The sequence below is a fragment of the Labrus mixtus genome, unplaced genomic scaffold, assembly GCF_963584025.1.
Source record: "Labrus mixtus unplaced genomic scaffold, fLabMix1.1 SCAFFOLD_155, whole genome shotgun sequence".
In the NCBI taxonomy this organism is placed as follows: Eukaryota; Metazoa; Chordata; class Actinopteri; order Labriformes; family Labridae; genus Labrus; species Labrus mixtus.
Window position 1 is genome coordinate 10001 of NW_026870235.1, and position 17500 is coordinate 27500.

General features: G+C 43.1%; 1 protein-coding gene across 1 annotated transcript in view; it reads right to left on the minus strand.

Moving 5' to 3' along the window:
- The window catches only part of LOC132967139 (contactin-associated protein-like 5), a 58339-nt gene that overhangs the window by 8454 nt on the left and 32385 nt on the right, over positions 1-17500 (minus strand). Inside the window, exon 7 of the mRNA XM_061033990.1 lies at positions 8032-8299. Within this exon, the coding sequence (XP_060889973.1) occupies positions 8032-8299 (268 nt within the window). The remainder of the gene's footprint in view (positions 1-8031; positions 8300-17500) is intronic.

Here is a 17500-nt window from a genome sequence, read left to right on the forward strand (position 1 = left end):
TCCAGCTAACCATAACCCCAAAGTCCAGCTAACCCTAACCCCAAAGTCCAGCTAACCATAACCCTTTGACCAGTGAGAGCTCGCTACACTTCCTCGCCCACCAACCTTGACTTCACCTTCACCTCGTCTGAAAGAACAACCAGAGAGACGAAACAAACAATGGAGACATGAGCGCTCCCTCGACCTCTAAAGTAAACTACGGGCCAAATGATGAGTCAGCTGATTGTTGTCAGCTCCCTGAAGGCCTCATCCAGACGCCTCCTAAGGTTTTACATGAACACATTTCTTCAGTCAGGAAACACCGACGAGAAACAACGAGACGAAAGAGAAGGATGTAAAGATTTACTTCATCACTGATCTGAGTCTCTGACTGAACAGATACAGGAGGAGCTTAAAGGAGGAGTCAGTAGAAATGTTTGTAAACATTCAAACATGGCCCCTCCCCCAGAAGCCCTGCCCCCTGCAGGAAGTAGTGTGTACGTTTACTGCTTGTAGCTACACTGCAAGCTAACGCACGCTAGCACAAGCTAACGGCCGGTGTTTGTCACCTTCCTGTCCAACAGGAAGTAGATCAACTCCACGTCCACGGGTAAAAGACAACACAAGGTTCACCCTCGTTTTAGAACGAGCTTTATCCACTTGGTGTTTCTCCTCACTCTCATTATATTTTCTCTTCTTTGCTGCTACGTCCACGTCCGTCATATTCACCGCTTTGAATCTCGTCCAATCACTGAATTGTATCCACTCCTAAACTCACCTGCTGCGCTGTCATTGGCTGGAGGAAACACACCAGCTCCGCCCAGAAACGTCCCGAGTCGACCAGAACAAAGCAGAACAGTAAAATCCAGTCAGAGGACAGAGTCTCTGCAGACACAGTCACCAACACACATGTACGGAGGCCCAGAAGGGACAATGGAGCAGCTTCACTTTATTACTTTTATTTTGAAGGAGAAGTCTGTCTTTTATTTTGAAGGAACCAGCCAGCTTTACTTTAGGAGAAGTCTGTCTTTTATTTTGAAGGTCCCTACATAAGTCTGTGTTTTATTTTGAAGGTCCCTACATAAGTCTGTGTTTTATTTTGAAGGTCCCTACATAAGTCTGTGTTTTATTTTGAAGGTCCCTATATAAATCTGTATTTTATTTTGAAGGATCAAGCTGCTGACTCTGTCTTTATGTGCATTGGTATTTTCTGAGATCTGAGAATCACTCACCATCGTACCTGACACCATGAATGTGCACTCACATAAATTCACAACTGAAACACTTCCAGCACATCATCACTCTCACTTCCTGTCTCCCCGCGCGGCTCCTGAAAGACGTCTTAAACTGTCTGAATATCATCGTGGTGGATTGCAGTCCCCCGCCTGTTTAAAGAGCTGAAAGCTGATCTTTGCTTTTTAAACGGTCATTTGCTTAACCAAATATTTTCACTCCTGTGACTCAGTTTAAAGCCACTCATCCTTTCAGATATTCCATTAAATCTCCAAAAAGATGAGCAATGAGCCACCTCGCTCCGGCTACAAACTATTTCTTCTAAATTGACAGCTCATTTCAGAGAGCCGCCGCTGTCAAGAGGACAACGCCGCGATGACAGCTGTGAATGGAAATTACCGAGCCACACCTCCACTCTGACTGCTGGCCCCCCGACTGCATTAGCATCCAGATTGAGCTGTGCAGCGACTCGGGCGCTCAGAGGGGACGCGGCGGTCATGCAGAGTGCACAGCAGGACTTATTTCTGATCGTCTGAAAACCTGATCTCTGCCGGCTCTCGGGAAAACTGGAGAAACTGTCTCACAATCCAATGATGCCTCTCGCTCACAGCACAGCCTTTTTTATATATCATCCCCAAAGACAGCCAGGGCCATGGGCGCCTTTTCTCCACTCCATTAACTGTTTCATGGAACAAGCAGGGAAGCCCCCCCCCCTCAGCTCACACACACACACACACACACACATCTCATCATCTGCTGTTTGCAGAGCTGAAGGGTCAGAGTGCTTCCTCTGCTGCCACAGATCTGATTTTTATTTTGTGTGTCTCACATCACAGATCTGTGTGACTGTTGCTCGACTCCTGAGAAAACACTCGCCTACTCCTTTCCAGTCTGAGACGACACCACAGAGCCTCGCTGCTGCCTGCAGGAAATACACAGTTTCATGTGACTTTACACGATATTTTTGCACCAAACTGCGGTGGCAGCTGCTTCAAATCCTTGACAACCAGAACTGACAGTAAACAGAGAGGGAGGTTTTATTTATCCATATCTTCAATCTGTGTAGTTTGAGGCCAGTCAGCAGTTCATTAAGTCAGGCTGGAAATGAACGCACTAATGCTCTGCAGGTTGTTTTGTCCCTTCAGGCTCACCGTAGATAATCCTTACAGTGTCTCCCTGTAGTCTCACTGATGGAAGACAAAGACACTGCTGCACCTTTAAAAGTCTTCATTATCTATACCGCTTTACACCTGCAGACACAGAGTCACCTGCAGACACAGAGTCACCTGCAGACACAGAGTCACCTGCAGACACAGAGTCACCTGTAGACACAGAGTCACCTGTAGACACAGAGTCACCTGTAGTCACCTGTAGACACAGAGTCACCTGCAGACACAGAGTCACCTGCAGACACAGAATCACCTGTAGACACAGAGTCACCTGCAGACACAGAGTCACCTGTAGACACAGAGTCACCTGTAGACACAGAGTCACCTGCAGACACAGAGTCACCTGCAGACACAGAGTCACCTGTAGACACAGAGTCACCTGTAGACACAGAGTCACCTGCAGACACAGAGTCACCTGCAGACACAGAGTCACCTGTAGACACAGAATCACCTGCAGACACAGAGTCACCTGTAGACACAGAATCACCTGTAGACACAGAGTCACCTGTAGACACAGAGTCACCTGTAGACACAGAGTCACCTGTAGTCACCTGTAGACACAGAGTCACCTGTAGACACCTGTAGACACAGAGTCACCTGTAGACACAGAGTCACCTGTAGACACAGAGTCACCTGTAGACACCTGTAGACACAGAGTCACCTGCAGACACAGAGTCACCTGTAGACACAGAGTCACCTGTAGACACAGAGTCACCTGCAGACACAGAGTCACCTGCAGACACAGAGTCACCTGCAGACACAGAGTCACCTGTAGACACAGAGTCACCTGTAGACACAGAGTCACCTGTAGACACAGAGTCACCTGCAGACACAGAATCACCTGTAGACACAGAGTCACCTGCAGACACAGAGTCACCTGTAGACACAGAGTCACCTGTAGACACAGAGTCACTTGCAGACACAGAGTCACCTGTAGACACAGAGTCACCTGCAGACACAGAGTCACCTGCAGACACAGAGTCACCTGCAGACACAGAGTCACCTGTAGACACAGAGTCACCTGCAGACACAGAGTCACCTGTAGACACAGAGTCACCTGTAGTCACCTGTAGACACAGAGTCACCTGCAGACACAGAGTCACCTGCAGACACAGAGTCACCTGTAGACACAGAGTCACCTGCAGACACAGAGTCACCTGTAGACACAGAGTCACCTGTAGTCACCTGTAGACACAGAGTCACCTGTAGACACCTGTAGACACAGAGTCACCTGCAGACACCTGTAGACACAGAGTCACCTGTAGACACAGAGTCACCTGTAGACACAGAGTCACCTGCAGACACCTGCAGACACAGAGTCACCTGTAGACACAGAGTCACCTGTAGACACCTGTAGACACAGAGTCACCTGTAGACACCTGTAGACACAGAGTCACCTGCAGACACCTGCAGACACAGAGTCACCTGTAGACACAGAGTCACCTGTAGACACCTGTAGACACAGAGACACCTGTAGACACCTGTAGACACAGAGTCACCTGAACCATGAGGACAGGTGACGCAGCATTTTGTGCACGTCTCATGAGCTATGCCGGCCCGTGGTTTAAAACTTGCTGCAGTCTTATAACTGTTAGTCCCAGTACAGCTCAATACAGAGTGTGTGTGTGTGTGTGTGTGTGTGTGTGTGTGTGTGTGTGTGTGTGTGTGTGTGTGTGTGTGTGTCTTGTTTTGACAAAGGGACAAACATGTTTGTGTTTCTGTTAAATTTAGGCTCTAAAGTGTTTGTGCAGATCATTTCAGATCGATATTTCCACATTAGCGCTGCTGTGCACTTAGCTAAAGTACAACACGTTCAGCTTCTCTTCTGAACTCAAAGTGTTTCAAGACAAAGAGGCCACGTTTCTAAGAAGTCTGCAGAAGGTTACATTTTTTAAAAACTTGAATGATTGGAGATAACTTTGGCCCTGCAGCCAGGTTTAATGATCGCAGCGCAGTGAGACTCCCCCGCTGCACGACACGTTTGACTTTGCTGCGAGCAATGTGACACCGTAGCACCTTGGGAGGAGAGCGCGGAGGAAGGTGATATACTCGATCATTTGTGACCTTGACTCGCTTTGATTATAATTCAAACTTCCTTCCTTTCTGGCTCTTCACAGAGCTGATCTAATGCAGCCGGGATTCTCTCTAAATATCAACCATGTCATTTATCAGTTTGGACCTCAGTCAGACAGAAGAGGCTGTGAGCTGAGCTGCTGCTGGCTTAGGTGTTTTCAGTTTAGATTCATTCACTCTTCAGTCCTCACAGGTTTTTATCCAGGAGCTAAACCGTCTGCAGGGGTCTCCTCCTCCTTTCAAAAACAAATCAACCCAAAGAACCGCTAAAAACACGGAATAAAGACGATCTTCAGAAGAGGGAGGCTGTGAGCTGAGCTGCTGTCAGTGCTCTGCTTCTTTTTTATGTTCATCATCCACAAACAGATCCAGTCACAAGAACCTCTAACATTCAAAGTCCTGGTTTAGGGTTAGCGTAGTCCAGCTCCTCCTGGAGGATTCAGGGGCGTTCCCAGGTCGTTCTGGAAGCTGATGTGAATCACTCCTTACTTCCAGTGAAGCGAGCGGTTCGAGTAAGCGAGGACAGATGTCTGTAATGTACTGGCCGTCATTCATCGGTCCAAGTTGTCATGGAATCTAAACCCTGATTGGCTCTGGAGCCCAGCGTCGAGCAGAGTCGTTGATAATTGATTCGTTTTATTTGATGCAGATTTATGTTCAAAAATAAAAAATAAATCATCGTTAGAAAATGTTCAGGATATCTCTAACGTATAGTCGGTTTCTCCTGCCAACCAAAGCATGCTGACACGTGATTGGTCAATCTAGCTCGGACTACAAATGTAGGACAAACTGAAACGAGACGCCTGGACATGCTGATCATCCAGACCCCCCCATCCCCCCCCCCCCCCCCCCGTGTACAGATTCTACTGAACAGAGATCGTCTCTCGTTAACAATCCTGCAGACTGAGTTCACGCTGCAGAGCGGTGAATATGGCGTGGAGCGGTCCTCAGTCTGACGGCGCTCGGCGTCCTGTGATGAAGCGTGACTCAGAACTGATTCGCTGCGCTCTGCGCTCTGCGCCTTTAACACTCCAACAGTTTCACTTTGAGATCTGACTGCAATTAAAGAATTTACCCGCCCCCCCCATGTCGGTGTGGGATGCAGCACATCCACACAGATTCAATCTGTCTTTTAAAAAACACTTAGAGTCCAGATCCCGAGGATTATCTCTCAGCGTGCTTTAAATGTTAACGGGTGAGAGCGCCGAGGAGCCCGCTGAATCTGTAACCACGATGCTATCGAGCTCCGCCTCAGTAATAATTTTGTCTGTGACCTCCATCCAAAAGAGGAGGAGAGAGCGAGGGATCCTAATGAAAATAAGACGATAAATATCTTAATGACTTTCTGAGAGCATCGGAGTCAAACTGAGATCAGACCACCTCATCGTGTGTTTGTTATTGCAGACAACAACAGGACTGCAGGTCGTCCTCGTGCTGCCGCTCCCCGGAGCAGAGAGGTGATTTCATGCAGCTGGAGCTAAATGATATAAAAGGGAATATTGTCCCTTAGCTGTGGTCGTCTTCTTCATCTAGATTTCCCTGCAGCCCACCAGCTGCTGCGTGTCGGCCTTCCCCCAACAATCACGCTCATCTCCATTATGTTTACTGAACAATCCCACACCGAGGAGAGAACGATCGTTTCCCTCCAAAGAAAATCGACTTTTCTTTTTTCTCCAATTTATTGAGCCCAAAGACGAGAGAAGAACTCACAAGAGCACGCCAACATACAGCGCCTCCACATGTTGGATTAGAGCACACACACAATATTACACACACACACACACACACACACGCAGCGCCATGTGGAGGCGGTGCAGCCCATATTGCAAAAAGGGCATTTTGGGGTCAGCATGCTCATGTTCCCCTAACAAGAAAAATGCCCCAGTGCTCTGATGTAGAAGGTCGAGTTTAAGGTTATGTGTCTTAGATTTAGCAGCGAGATTACCTTACAGCCCAGGTGTATCGGCGCTGCGGCTCCATGGCCTGGTTTCTGAATCGTTCTGGCCTCAGAAGACTTTTTAATTAATGCAGGAAATAAAGTCAGAAGTTCACATAAAGGTGCCCTGTGGAGTTTTTCTACTTAGCAAAACAAAAGTTGTGCTAACATTCAGGGTTATTCACTCAAACTCAGAGTCCTTAAGCTCGGAGAAATGTTCCTCATGAAATATTTACTGAGACTGTTTTGTAAGTATTTCTAATCCTGCATTGTTTACATCCATGTTTTGGAGCTCCAGGCGCTCGGCTGGCTCTCTGCCTTCCTGCTGAACTGTTACACATTCCTCTGTTTGGATGTGAACGTTGGAGATTTAAAATGGTTTACGTTTAATACATAATGTGGCCATGGATAATCTGTGTGCATGGTGTAAAAGTGAACTCATCTAATATGCACAGAATACAGTTTAATCATAGTTATTTCAATACATACACGGCATTACTGGAGATTGACTGGCTGGGTATGTTCTGCCAAATCAGGTGGCGCTGCTACAAATAAATGTGAGCACAACTTGCGGGGGAAGTTGAGTCACAGATTTGGATGCTAGTCGCCCAAAGGTTGCAGATTTAAATCCTTGGCCAAAAGACGCTGGCAGACTGAAAGTGGACGATGAGCTGTGACAGTCGAGATCTGTTTCAGTCGATGATTTGTGCCTTGAAATAAATTACACTTTCTTTCTATTTGTCTGGGTGTGTATGTGACCTCCTGTGCTTCTGCAGCCAGCCTCTAGAGGACACTCGAGGAACTGCAGCCCGCACACATCGTATGCACAAACAGGGAAAAGGAGAGCATTTGTCTCTCAAATAAACCAATCAGAAAGAAGTTAAATCCCCTCCATGTTACTTCACATTTCCACATGAACTTGTATGGAAGCGATTAGTGATCAGAATTCAAATGATAAAAATAAAATCCATTAACAGAAATGCTTTTTAATTTTCAGAATATGGGTGTATTATTTGACTGAAAAATAAAATTATGAGTACAACAACAACATAATTCACTTTTTCATATAGAACCTCGAAGTTCTCATTCTAATGCAGGTCATTAAAGACCAGGGGAATCCAGAGGTAGTGACACAGCGTCTGTCTTTGCTGCAGCCCTCTAACTGGAGACTTCAAATGTTGAAGAAGGTGGTACTTCACGATGCTAAAATGTGATCTTCATTTTATTCTGTGACTCGTCAAAAGAAACATCCTTAACTTTTGATGGATTGGGAGAGAAGCTGACGGCATTATTAACCCCCTAACAGCGGGTGTCCCAGAGAGGGCTCTGAGTTTCCTGAGATGTCTTCCATGTTGTCCCTGTGAAAGGTTCCAGAGGGTTAGGGTACATTGTGCAGCTGAGACCCTGGAGGGGAATTTGTGATGTGGAGCTACATAAATAAAAATGACTGGAGCCGACTGACATGGAGGTTAATGTAAGGATTCAGTTTGTGAGAGAGAGAGAATTCAGAGACAGTCCTCACATTCCCAATTATTCAGTCCACGTATCCATGTGTGTGTGTTTGAGTGTTTGACGTGTGTGTGTGTGTGTGTGTGTGTGTGTGTGTGTGTGTGTGTGTGTGTGTGTGGCCCGAGGACTCACCAGCAGAGACCTCTGATTTCTGCCGTCCTGAGCCGTGGAGGGTCAGATGCAGCCGGCTGTTGCTGATCTGCAGCACCAGTCTCTGGGGCTCTGGCTCCAGCTGCACGGAGAGCAGCAGTCCGTCTGGGTTCCACGTTCTGAACTGGAGGCGGGCGGAGAAACCCCCAGTGGCAGACGCTGCTGATGGCAGCGACAGGAAGCTGCTGCTGGAGCTCAGGAAGGTGCAGGCCACCAGCTGGGGCTGCGAGCACGAGAAGGTCACATTGCCCTGGAGGACGACACAGCACAAGGACACAGATTTAATTGTGTCTTCTGCTACATGTCAGAGCAAGCTGCTCTCAGGAGGAAGTCAGCGTGATGCGTCTGGAAATAAATGTCAAGTTGATTTGCACAGAGAGCGAGAGGAAGCTTAAAGAGCCAATGAGCTGAACCTTACCCAGCAACAATAATCAAAAGTCCACTGAGTCATCAGGAACAATCAGTAACTCTTCATAATCATTTTTGTGTTTCCACTGCACAGCTCCTACATTACACCTTTTGTATATTTTTTATTTTTATATTTTATATTTTACATTTCTAAAATCTATTTTATATATTGTAATATCTTCTTATTCTGTATTATTTAAGTTGTTTCTAGTTCTGCTTTATTTCCTTGTTAATTGTTTAGCACCAATACACCAAGTCAAATTCATTGTATGTGTAAATGTACTTGGCAATAAAACCTGATTCTGATTCTGATTCTGATGATAACAAACAGTCATATTTATAGTGTCCGGATGTAATCAGGATATCATGACTGAAGGAAATGTCTTCATGCAGGGAAACGTTTAGCAACAATGATGGAAAGGTAAATTACTTTTTCATCCTTTAAGTGTTAATCAAGAGATCGTTATCTTCACCTGGAGTGTGTTTTATTTTGAAGCTTCTAGTTTGGCAGATTTGCTGTCGCTATCCTGTTTTATTTTAGAGGAGTGTAACACGATGCATGCAGTGATATGACGAGTATGTCAAGTCGATAAAAAGTGTTTGCTAACCACTATCAAACAACAAAAGAAGAAGAAGATGAAGTGGACAACAACAAAACACACAAACAACGCTCCACCATGAGGGCAACAACCTGCTCTAACGTCTATTTCACTTACATGCTCAACAGAGGAACCAACGTGTGATATTGAAGATGACTTGAAACTAACAAGTGAGACCTCAAACTCATCGTGAAAAAGTCATGTTTGGTACACAATCAGACTTTGTTCATGCAGTGAAGTGTTCACCTGCTGGACGTTAGAAAGAATGATGTCTCTGAGCATAAAGTAACTCAGTGACCAGATCAGTCTTCAGCTCCAATTATCAGAATTCATCATCTCAAACAGCAAACGTTAGCAAGCTTTCAATTCTGCTTTTACTTCTGGACACAGCTAGGCTAACTTTGTCCTCCTGTTCACAGTCTCTGCCAACCATCTCTGCGCTGTCATTTAAATTAAACATCCAGATATGACATTAGTATCTGTTTGTTTTAAAGGTGACATATCCTCCTCCTCTTCTTCAGTTTAAATAATTCTCAGAGCTCCTCTTCAACATTTGTGTGAAGTTTCTTGTTCTAAATCCACTCTGATCCTGTATTTGATCATGTCTATAAACCCCTCTATTTCAGCCCTGCTCAGAACAGGCTGTTTCTGTGTCTGTACCTTTAAATATGTAAATGAGCTGTGTCTGACCACGCCCCCTCTCTGGAAGGTGCTTGGGTGTACTCGGTCTTTCTCGCTCCATGTCCTATTGTTTACGGTGAGAAGGCAGACTCAGAGGGCAGAACAAACACCTAGCTGTGGGAGTGTCACCCACCTGGGGGAGGGGCTACTGCCCTTTGTGATGTCATGAAGGGAAAATCTCCAAACGGCCTGTTTGAGCACACATTTTCTGAAAAGTGGAGCAGGGAGAAGACGGAGAGGATGGACTTTTCTCATCATTGGGGGGTTTGTAGACGGACTAGAGACACATGTTAGAGTTAGAGGAACATGGAGAATAATATGTGACCTTTAAATCTAACTATTGGCATAATCGAATTCCAAACATGAGAAACGATTCCTTTAAATATCTACTTCAGCCTTGAGGGAATCCAAAAACTCCTGTGTGAGCAGAAATGTGAGAAAAGTTCAAAGTTCAAGATGAGTCCATGAAATGTATTTGCTCCAAACCAACACAGAAGAAGAGCCAATATCAAAGCAGGAAGTTTACATTGGAGTGTAATTGGGTGCGGTGCAGAGGTCGTGTTGGGTACATTTAAACACAGACGTGGTCGTGTCTGCTGAGGTCACAGTCCCATCAGTCCTGTGCCTGCAGGGCGCCGCACAGCAATCACGGCTCTTTGACTCTCAATGCGATTCCCTCCCATCAACCTCAGGGAGATAGTCCCCATTGAAATTCCATTACAGCTTCCATCATGACAGTCGCTCTCTCTCCTCCTCCCTGATTCTGTTGTCAGTAAAGGCCTTTTAACGCAGCAATCAGACGAGGAGGGCGGAGGCTGTCTCCGATGAGATGTGGCTCTGATTTGTGTGGGAAGCCGCCTCACTAAATGAATCCACTCGCACACTTGGACTTAATGATACAGCCGTTAGGATCCCAGAGGACGTCATGACTGTTTGCACATTATTCTCTCCATCCAGCTCCTGAGCAGAGACAGAAAGACGCCTCAAAGCAAAGAAATGTGAAACTGAAGCGAACGAGCGATGTGGGGACTTTATTATTTCAGGAACACTTGATAAGGTACATTAAGATTTTGTAATTAAGATATTCATAGAACTAGAAGATGACTCCTTAAGACTTCACCGTGTTACCACATAACCGTTCCTTGAAGCGTAAGCACAGCCATGAGAAGCTGTAGAAACATCACAAGAGAACGACAAGATCACAAGAGAACTACAAGATCACAGGAGAACTACAAGATCACATGAGAACTACAAGATCAGAAGAGAACTACAAGATGACATGAGAACTACAAGATCACATGAGAACTACAAGATCACAAGAGAACTACAAGATGACAGGAGAACTACAAGATCACAGGAGAACTACAAGATCACAAGATAACTACAAGATAACAGGAGAACTACAAGATCACAAGAGAACTACAAGATCACAGGAGAACTACAAGATCACAAGAGAACTACAAGATCACAGGAGAACTACAAGATCACAAGAGAACTACAAGATCACAGGAGAACTACAAGATCACATGAGAACTACAAGATCACAGGAGAACTACAAGATCACAAGAGAACTACAAGATCACAAGAGAACTACAAGATCACAGGAGAACTACAAGATCACAAGAGAACTACAAGATCACAAGAGAACTACAAGATCACAAGAGAACTACAAGATGACATGAGAACTACAAGATCACAGGAGAACTACAAGATCACAAGAGAACTACAAGATCACAGGAGAACTACAAGATCACAAGAGAACTACAAGATCACAGGAGAACTACAAGATCACAAGAGAACTACAAGATCACAAGAGAACTACAAGATCACATGAGAACTACAAGATCACATGAGAACTACAAGATCACAGAAAATTACAAGATGACAGGAGAACTACAAGATCACAGGAGAACTACAAGATCACAGGAGAACTACAAGATCACAGGAGAACTACAAGATCACAGGAGAACTACAAGATCACAGGAGAACTACAAGATCACATGAGAACTACAAGATCACATGAGAACTACAAGATCACAGAAAATTACAAGATCACAAGAGAACTACAAGATCACATGAGAACTACAAGATCACATGAGAACTACAAGATCACAAGAGAACTACAAGATCACATGAGAACTACAAGATCACATGAGAACTACAAGATCACAAGAGAACTACAAGATCACAGGAGAACTACAAGATCACAAGAGAACTACAAGATCACAAGAGAACTACAAGATCACATGAGAACTACAAGATCACATGAGAACTACAAGATCACAGAAAATTACAAGATGACAGGAGAACTACAAGATCACAGGAGAACTACAAGATCACAGGAGAACTACAAGATCACAGAAGAACTACAAGATCAAAAGAGAACTACAAGATCACAGAAGAACTACAAGATCACAAGAGAACTACAAGATCACAGAAGAACTACAAGATCACAGGAGAACTACAAGATCACAGGAGAACTACAAGATCACAGGAGAACTACAAGATCACAAGATCACAGGAGAACTACAAGATCACAGGAGAACTACAAGATCACATGAGAACTACAAGATCACAAGATCACATGAGAACTACAAGATCACAAGATCACAGGAGAACTACAAGATCACAGGAGAACTACAAGATCACATGAGAACTACAAGATCACAGAAGAACTACAAGATCACAAGAGAACTACAAGATCACAGGAGAACTACAAGATCACATGAGAACTACAAGATCACAGAAAATTACAAGATGACAGGAGAATTACAAGATCACAAGAGAACTACAAGATCACAAGAGAACTACAAGATCACAGGAGAACTACAAGATCACAAGAGAACTACAAGATCACAAGAGAACTACAAGATCACAGGAGAACTACAAGATCACAGGAGAACTACAAGATCACAAGAGAACTACAAGATCACAGGAGAATTACAAGATCACAGGAGAACTACAAGATCACAGGAGAACTACAAGATCACAAGAGAACTACAAGATCACAGGAGAACTACAAGATCACAGGAGAACTACAAGATCACAGGAGAATTACAAGATCACAAGAGAACTACAAGATCACAGGAGAACTACAAGATCACAGGAGAACTACAAGATAACAGGAGAATTACAAGATCACAGGAGAACTACAAGATCACATGAGAACTACAAGATCACAGGAGAACCACAAGATCACAGGAGAATTACAAGATCACAAGAGAACTACAAGATCACATGAGAACTACAAGATCACATGAGAACTACAAGATCACAGGAGAACTACAAGATCACAAGAGAACTACAAGATCACAGGAGAACTACAAGATCACATGAGAACTACAAGATCACATGAGAACTACAAGATCACAGAAAATTACAAGATGACAGGAGAACTACAAGATCACAGGAGAACTACAAGATCACATGAGAACTACAAGATCACATGAGAACTACAAGATCACAGAAAATTACAAGATCACAAGAGAACTACAAGATCACATGAGAACTACAAGATCACATGAGAACTACAAGATCACAGAAAATTACAAGATGACAGGAGAACTACAAGATCACAGGAGAACTACAAGATCACAGGAGAACTACAAGATCACAGAAGAACTACAAGATCACAAGAGAACTACAAGATCACAGAAGAACTACAAGATCACAAGAGAACTACAAGATCACAGAAGAACTACAAGATCACAGGAGAACTACAAGATCACAGGAGAACTACAAGATCACAAGAGAACTACAAGATCACAGAAGAACTACAAGATCACAGGAGAACTACAAGATCACAGGAGAACTACAAGATCACAAGAGAACTACAAGATCACAAGATCACAGGAGAACTACAAGATCACAGGAGAACTACAAGATCACATGAGAACTACAAGATCACAGAAGAACTACAAGATCACAAGAGAACTACAAGATCACAGGAGAACTACAAGATCACATGAGAACTACAATATCACAGGAGAACTACAAGATCACAAGAGAACTACAAGATCACAGGAGAACTACAAGATCACAGGAGAACTACAAGATCACAAGAGAACTACAAGATCACAGGAGAATTACAAGATCACAGGAGAACTACAAGATCACAGGAGAACTACAAGATCACAGGAGAACTACAAGATCACAGGAGAATTACAAGATCACAAGAGAACTACAAGATCACAGGAGAACTACAAGATCACAGGAGAACTACAAGATAACAGGAGAATTACAAGATCACAGGAGAACTACAAGATCACATGAGAACTACAAGATCACAGGAGAACTACAAGATCACAAGAGAACTACAAGATCACAGGAGAATTACAAGATCACATGAGAACTACAAGATCACAGGAGAACTACAAGATCACAGGAGAATTACAAGATCACAAGAGAACTACAAGATCACATGAGAACTACAAGATCACAGGAGAACTACAAGATCACAAGAGAACTACAAGATCACAGGAGAACTACAAGATCACATGAGAACTACAAGATCACATGAGAACTACAAGATCACAGAAAATTACAAGATGACAGGAGAACTACAAGATCACATGAGAACTACAAGATCACAGGAGAACTACAAGATCACAAGAGAACTACGAGATCACAGGAGAACTACAAGATCACATGAGAACTACAAGATCACATGAGAACTACAAGATCACAGAAAATTACAAGATGACAGGAGAACTACAAGATCACAGGAGAACTACAAGATCACATGAGAACTACAAGATCACAGAAAATTACAAGATCACAAGAGAACTACAAGATCACATGAGAACTACAAGATCACATGAGAACTACAAGATCACAGAAAATTACAAGATGACAGGAGAACTACAAGATCACAGGAGAACTACAAGATCACAGGAGAACTACAAGATCACAGAAGAACTACAAGATCACAAGAGAACTACAAGATCACAGAAGAACTACAAGATCACAAGAGAACTACAAGATCACAGAAGAACTACAAGATCACAGGAGAACTACAAGATCACAGGAGAACTAGAAGATCACAAGAGAACTACAAGATCACAAGATCACAGGAGAACTACAAGATCACAGGAGAACTACAAGATCACAGGAGAACTACAAGATCACAGGAGAACTACAAGATCACAAGAGAACTACAAGATCACAAGATCACAGGAGAACTACAAGATCACAGGAGAACTACAAGATCACATGAGAACTACAAGATCACAGAAGAACTACAAGATCACAAGAGAACTACAAGATCACAGGAGAACTACAAGATCACATGAGAACTAGAAGATCACAGAAAATTACAAGATGACAGGAGAATTACAAGATCACAAGAGAACTACAAGATCACATGAGAACTACAAGATCACATGAGAACTACAAGATCACAGGAGAACTACAAGATCACAAGAGAACTACAAGATCACAGGAGAACTACAAGATCACAGGAGAACTACAAGATCACAAGAGAACTACAAGATCACAGGAGAATTACAAGATCACAGGAGAACTACAAGATCACAGGAGAACTACAAGATCACAGGAGAACTACAAGATCACAGGAGAATTACAAGATCACAAGAGAACTACAAGATCACAGGAGAACTACAAGATCACAGGAGAACTACAAGATAACAGGAGAATTACAAGATCACAGGAGAACTACAAGATCACATGAGAACTACAAGATCACAGGAGAACTACAAGATCACAAGAGAACTACAAGATCACAGGAGAATTACAAGATCACATGAGAACTACAAGATCACAGGAGAACTACAAGATCACAGGAGAATTACAAGATCACAAGAGAACTACAAGATCACATGAGAACTACAAGATCACAGGAGAACTACAAGATCACAAGAGAACTACAAGATCACAGGAGAACTACAAGATCACATGAGAACTACAAGATCACATGAGAACTACAAGATCACAGAAAATTACAAGATGACAGGAGAACTACAAGATCACAGGAGAACTACAAGATCACATGAGAACTACAAGATCACATGAGAACTACAAGATCACAGAAAATTACAAGATCACAAGAGAACTACAAGATCACATGAGAACTACAAGATCACAGGAGAACTACAAGATCACAGAAAATTACAAGATGACAGGAGAACTACAAGATCACAGGAGAACTACAAGATCACAGGAGAACTACAAGATCACAGAAGAACTACAAGATCACAAGAGAACTACAAGATCACAGAAGAACTACAAGATCACAAGAGAACTACAAGATCACAGAAGAACTACAAGATCACAGGAGAACTACAAGATCACAGGAGAACTAGAAGATCACAAGAGAACTACAAGATCACAAGATCACAGGAGAACTACAAGATCACAGGAGAACTACAAGATCACATGAGAACTACAAGATCACAGAAGAACTACAAGATCACAAGAGAACTACAAGATCACAGGAGAACTACAAGATCACATGAGAACTACAAGGTCACAGAAAATTACAAGATGACAGGAGAATTACAAGATCACAAGAGAACTACAAGATCACAAGAGAACTACAAGATGACAGGAGAACTACAAGATCACAAGAGAACTACAAGATCACAAGAGAACTACAAGATCACAGGAGAACTACAAGATCACAGGAGAACTACAAGATCACAAGAGAACTACAAGATCACAGGAGAATTACAAGATCACAGGAGAACTACAAGATCACAGGAGAACTACAAGATCACAGGAGAATTACAAGATCACAAGAGAACTACAAGATCACAGGAGAACTACAAGATCACAGGAGAACTACAAGATAACAGGAGAATTACAAGATCACAGGAGAACTACAAGATCACATGAGAACTACAAGATCACAGGAGAACTACAAGATCACAGGAGAATTACAAGATCACAAGAGAACTACAAGATCACAGGAGAACTACAAGATCACAGGAGAACTACAAGATCACAGGAGAACTACAAGATCACAGAAGAACTACAAGATCACAAGAGAACTACAAGATCACAGAAGAACTACAAGATCACAAGAGAACTACAAGATCACAGAAGAACTACAAGATCACAGGAGAACTACAAGATCACAGGAGAACTAGAAGATCACAAGAGAACTACAAGATCACAAGATCACAGGAGAACTACAAGATCACAGGAGAACTACAAGATCACATGAGAACTACAAGATCACAGAAGAACTACAAGATCACAAGAGAACTACAAGATCACAGGAGAACTACAAGATCACATGAGAACTACAAGGTCACAGAAAATTACAAGATGACAGGAGAATTACAAGATCACAAGAGAACTACAAGATCACAAGAGAACTACAAGATGACAGGAGAACTACAAGATCACAAGAGAACTACAAGATCACAAGAGAACTACAAGATCACAGGAGAACTACAAGATCACAGGAGAACTACAAGATCACAAGAGAACTACAAGATCACAGGAGAATTACAAGATCACAGGAGAACTACAAGATCACAGGAGAACTACAAGATCACAGGAGAATTACAAGATCACAAGAGAACTACAAGATCACAGGAGAACTACAAGATCACAGGAGAACTACAAGATAACAGGAGAATTACAAGATCACAGGAGAACTACAAGATCACATGAGAACTACAAGATCACAGGAGAACTACAAGATCACAGGAGAATTACAAGATCACAAGAGAACTACAAGATCACAGGAGAACTACAAGATCACAGGTCTCAGTCTGAGCAGAGAAACTGATGTAATA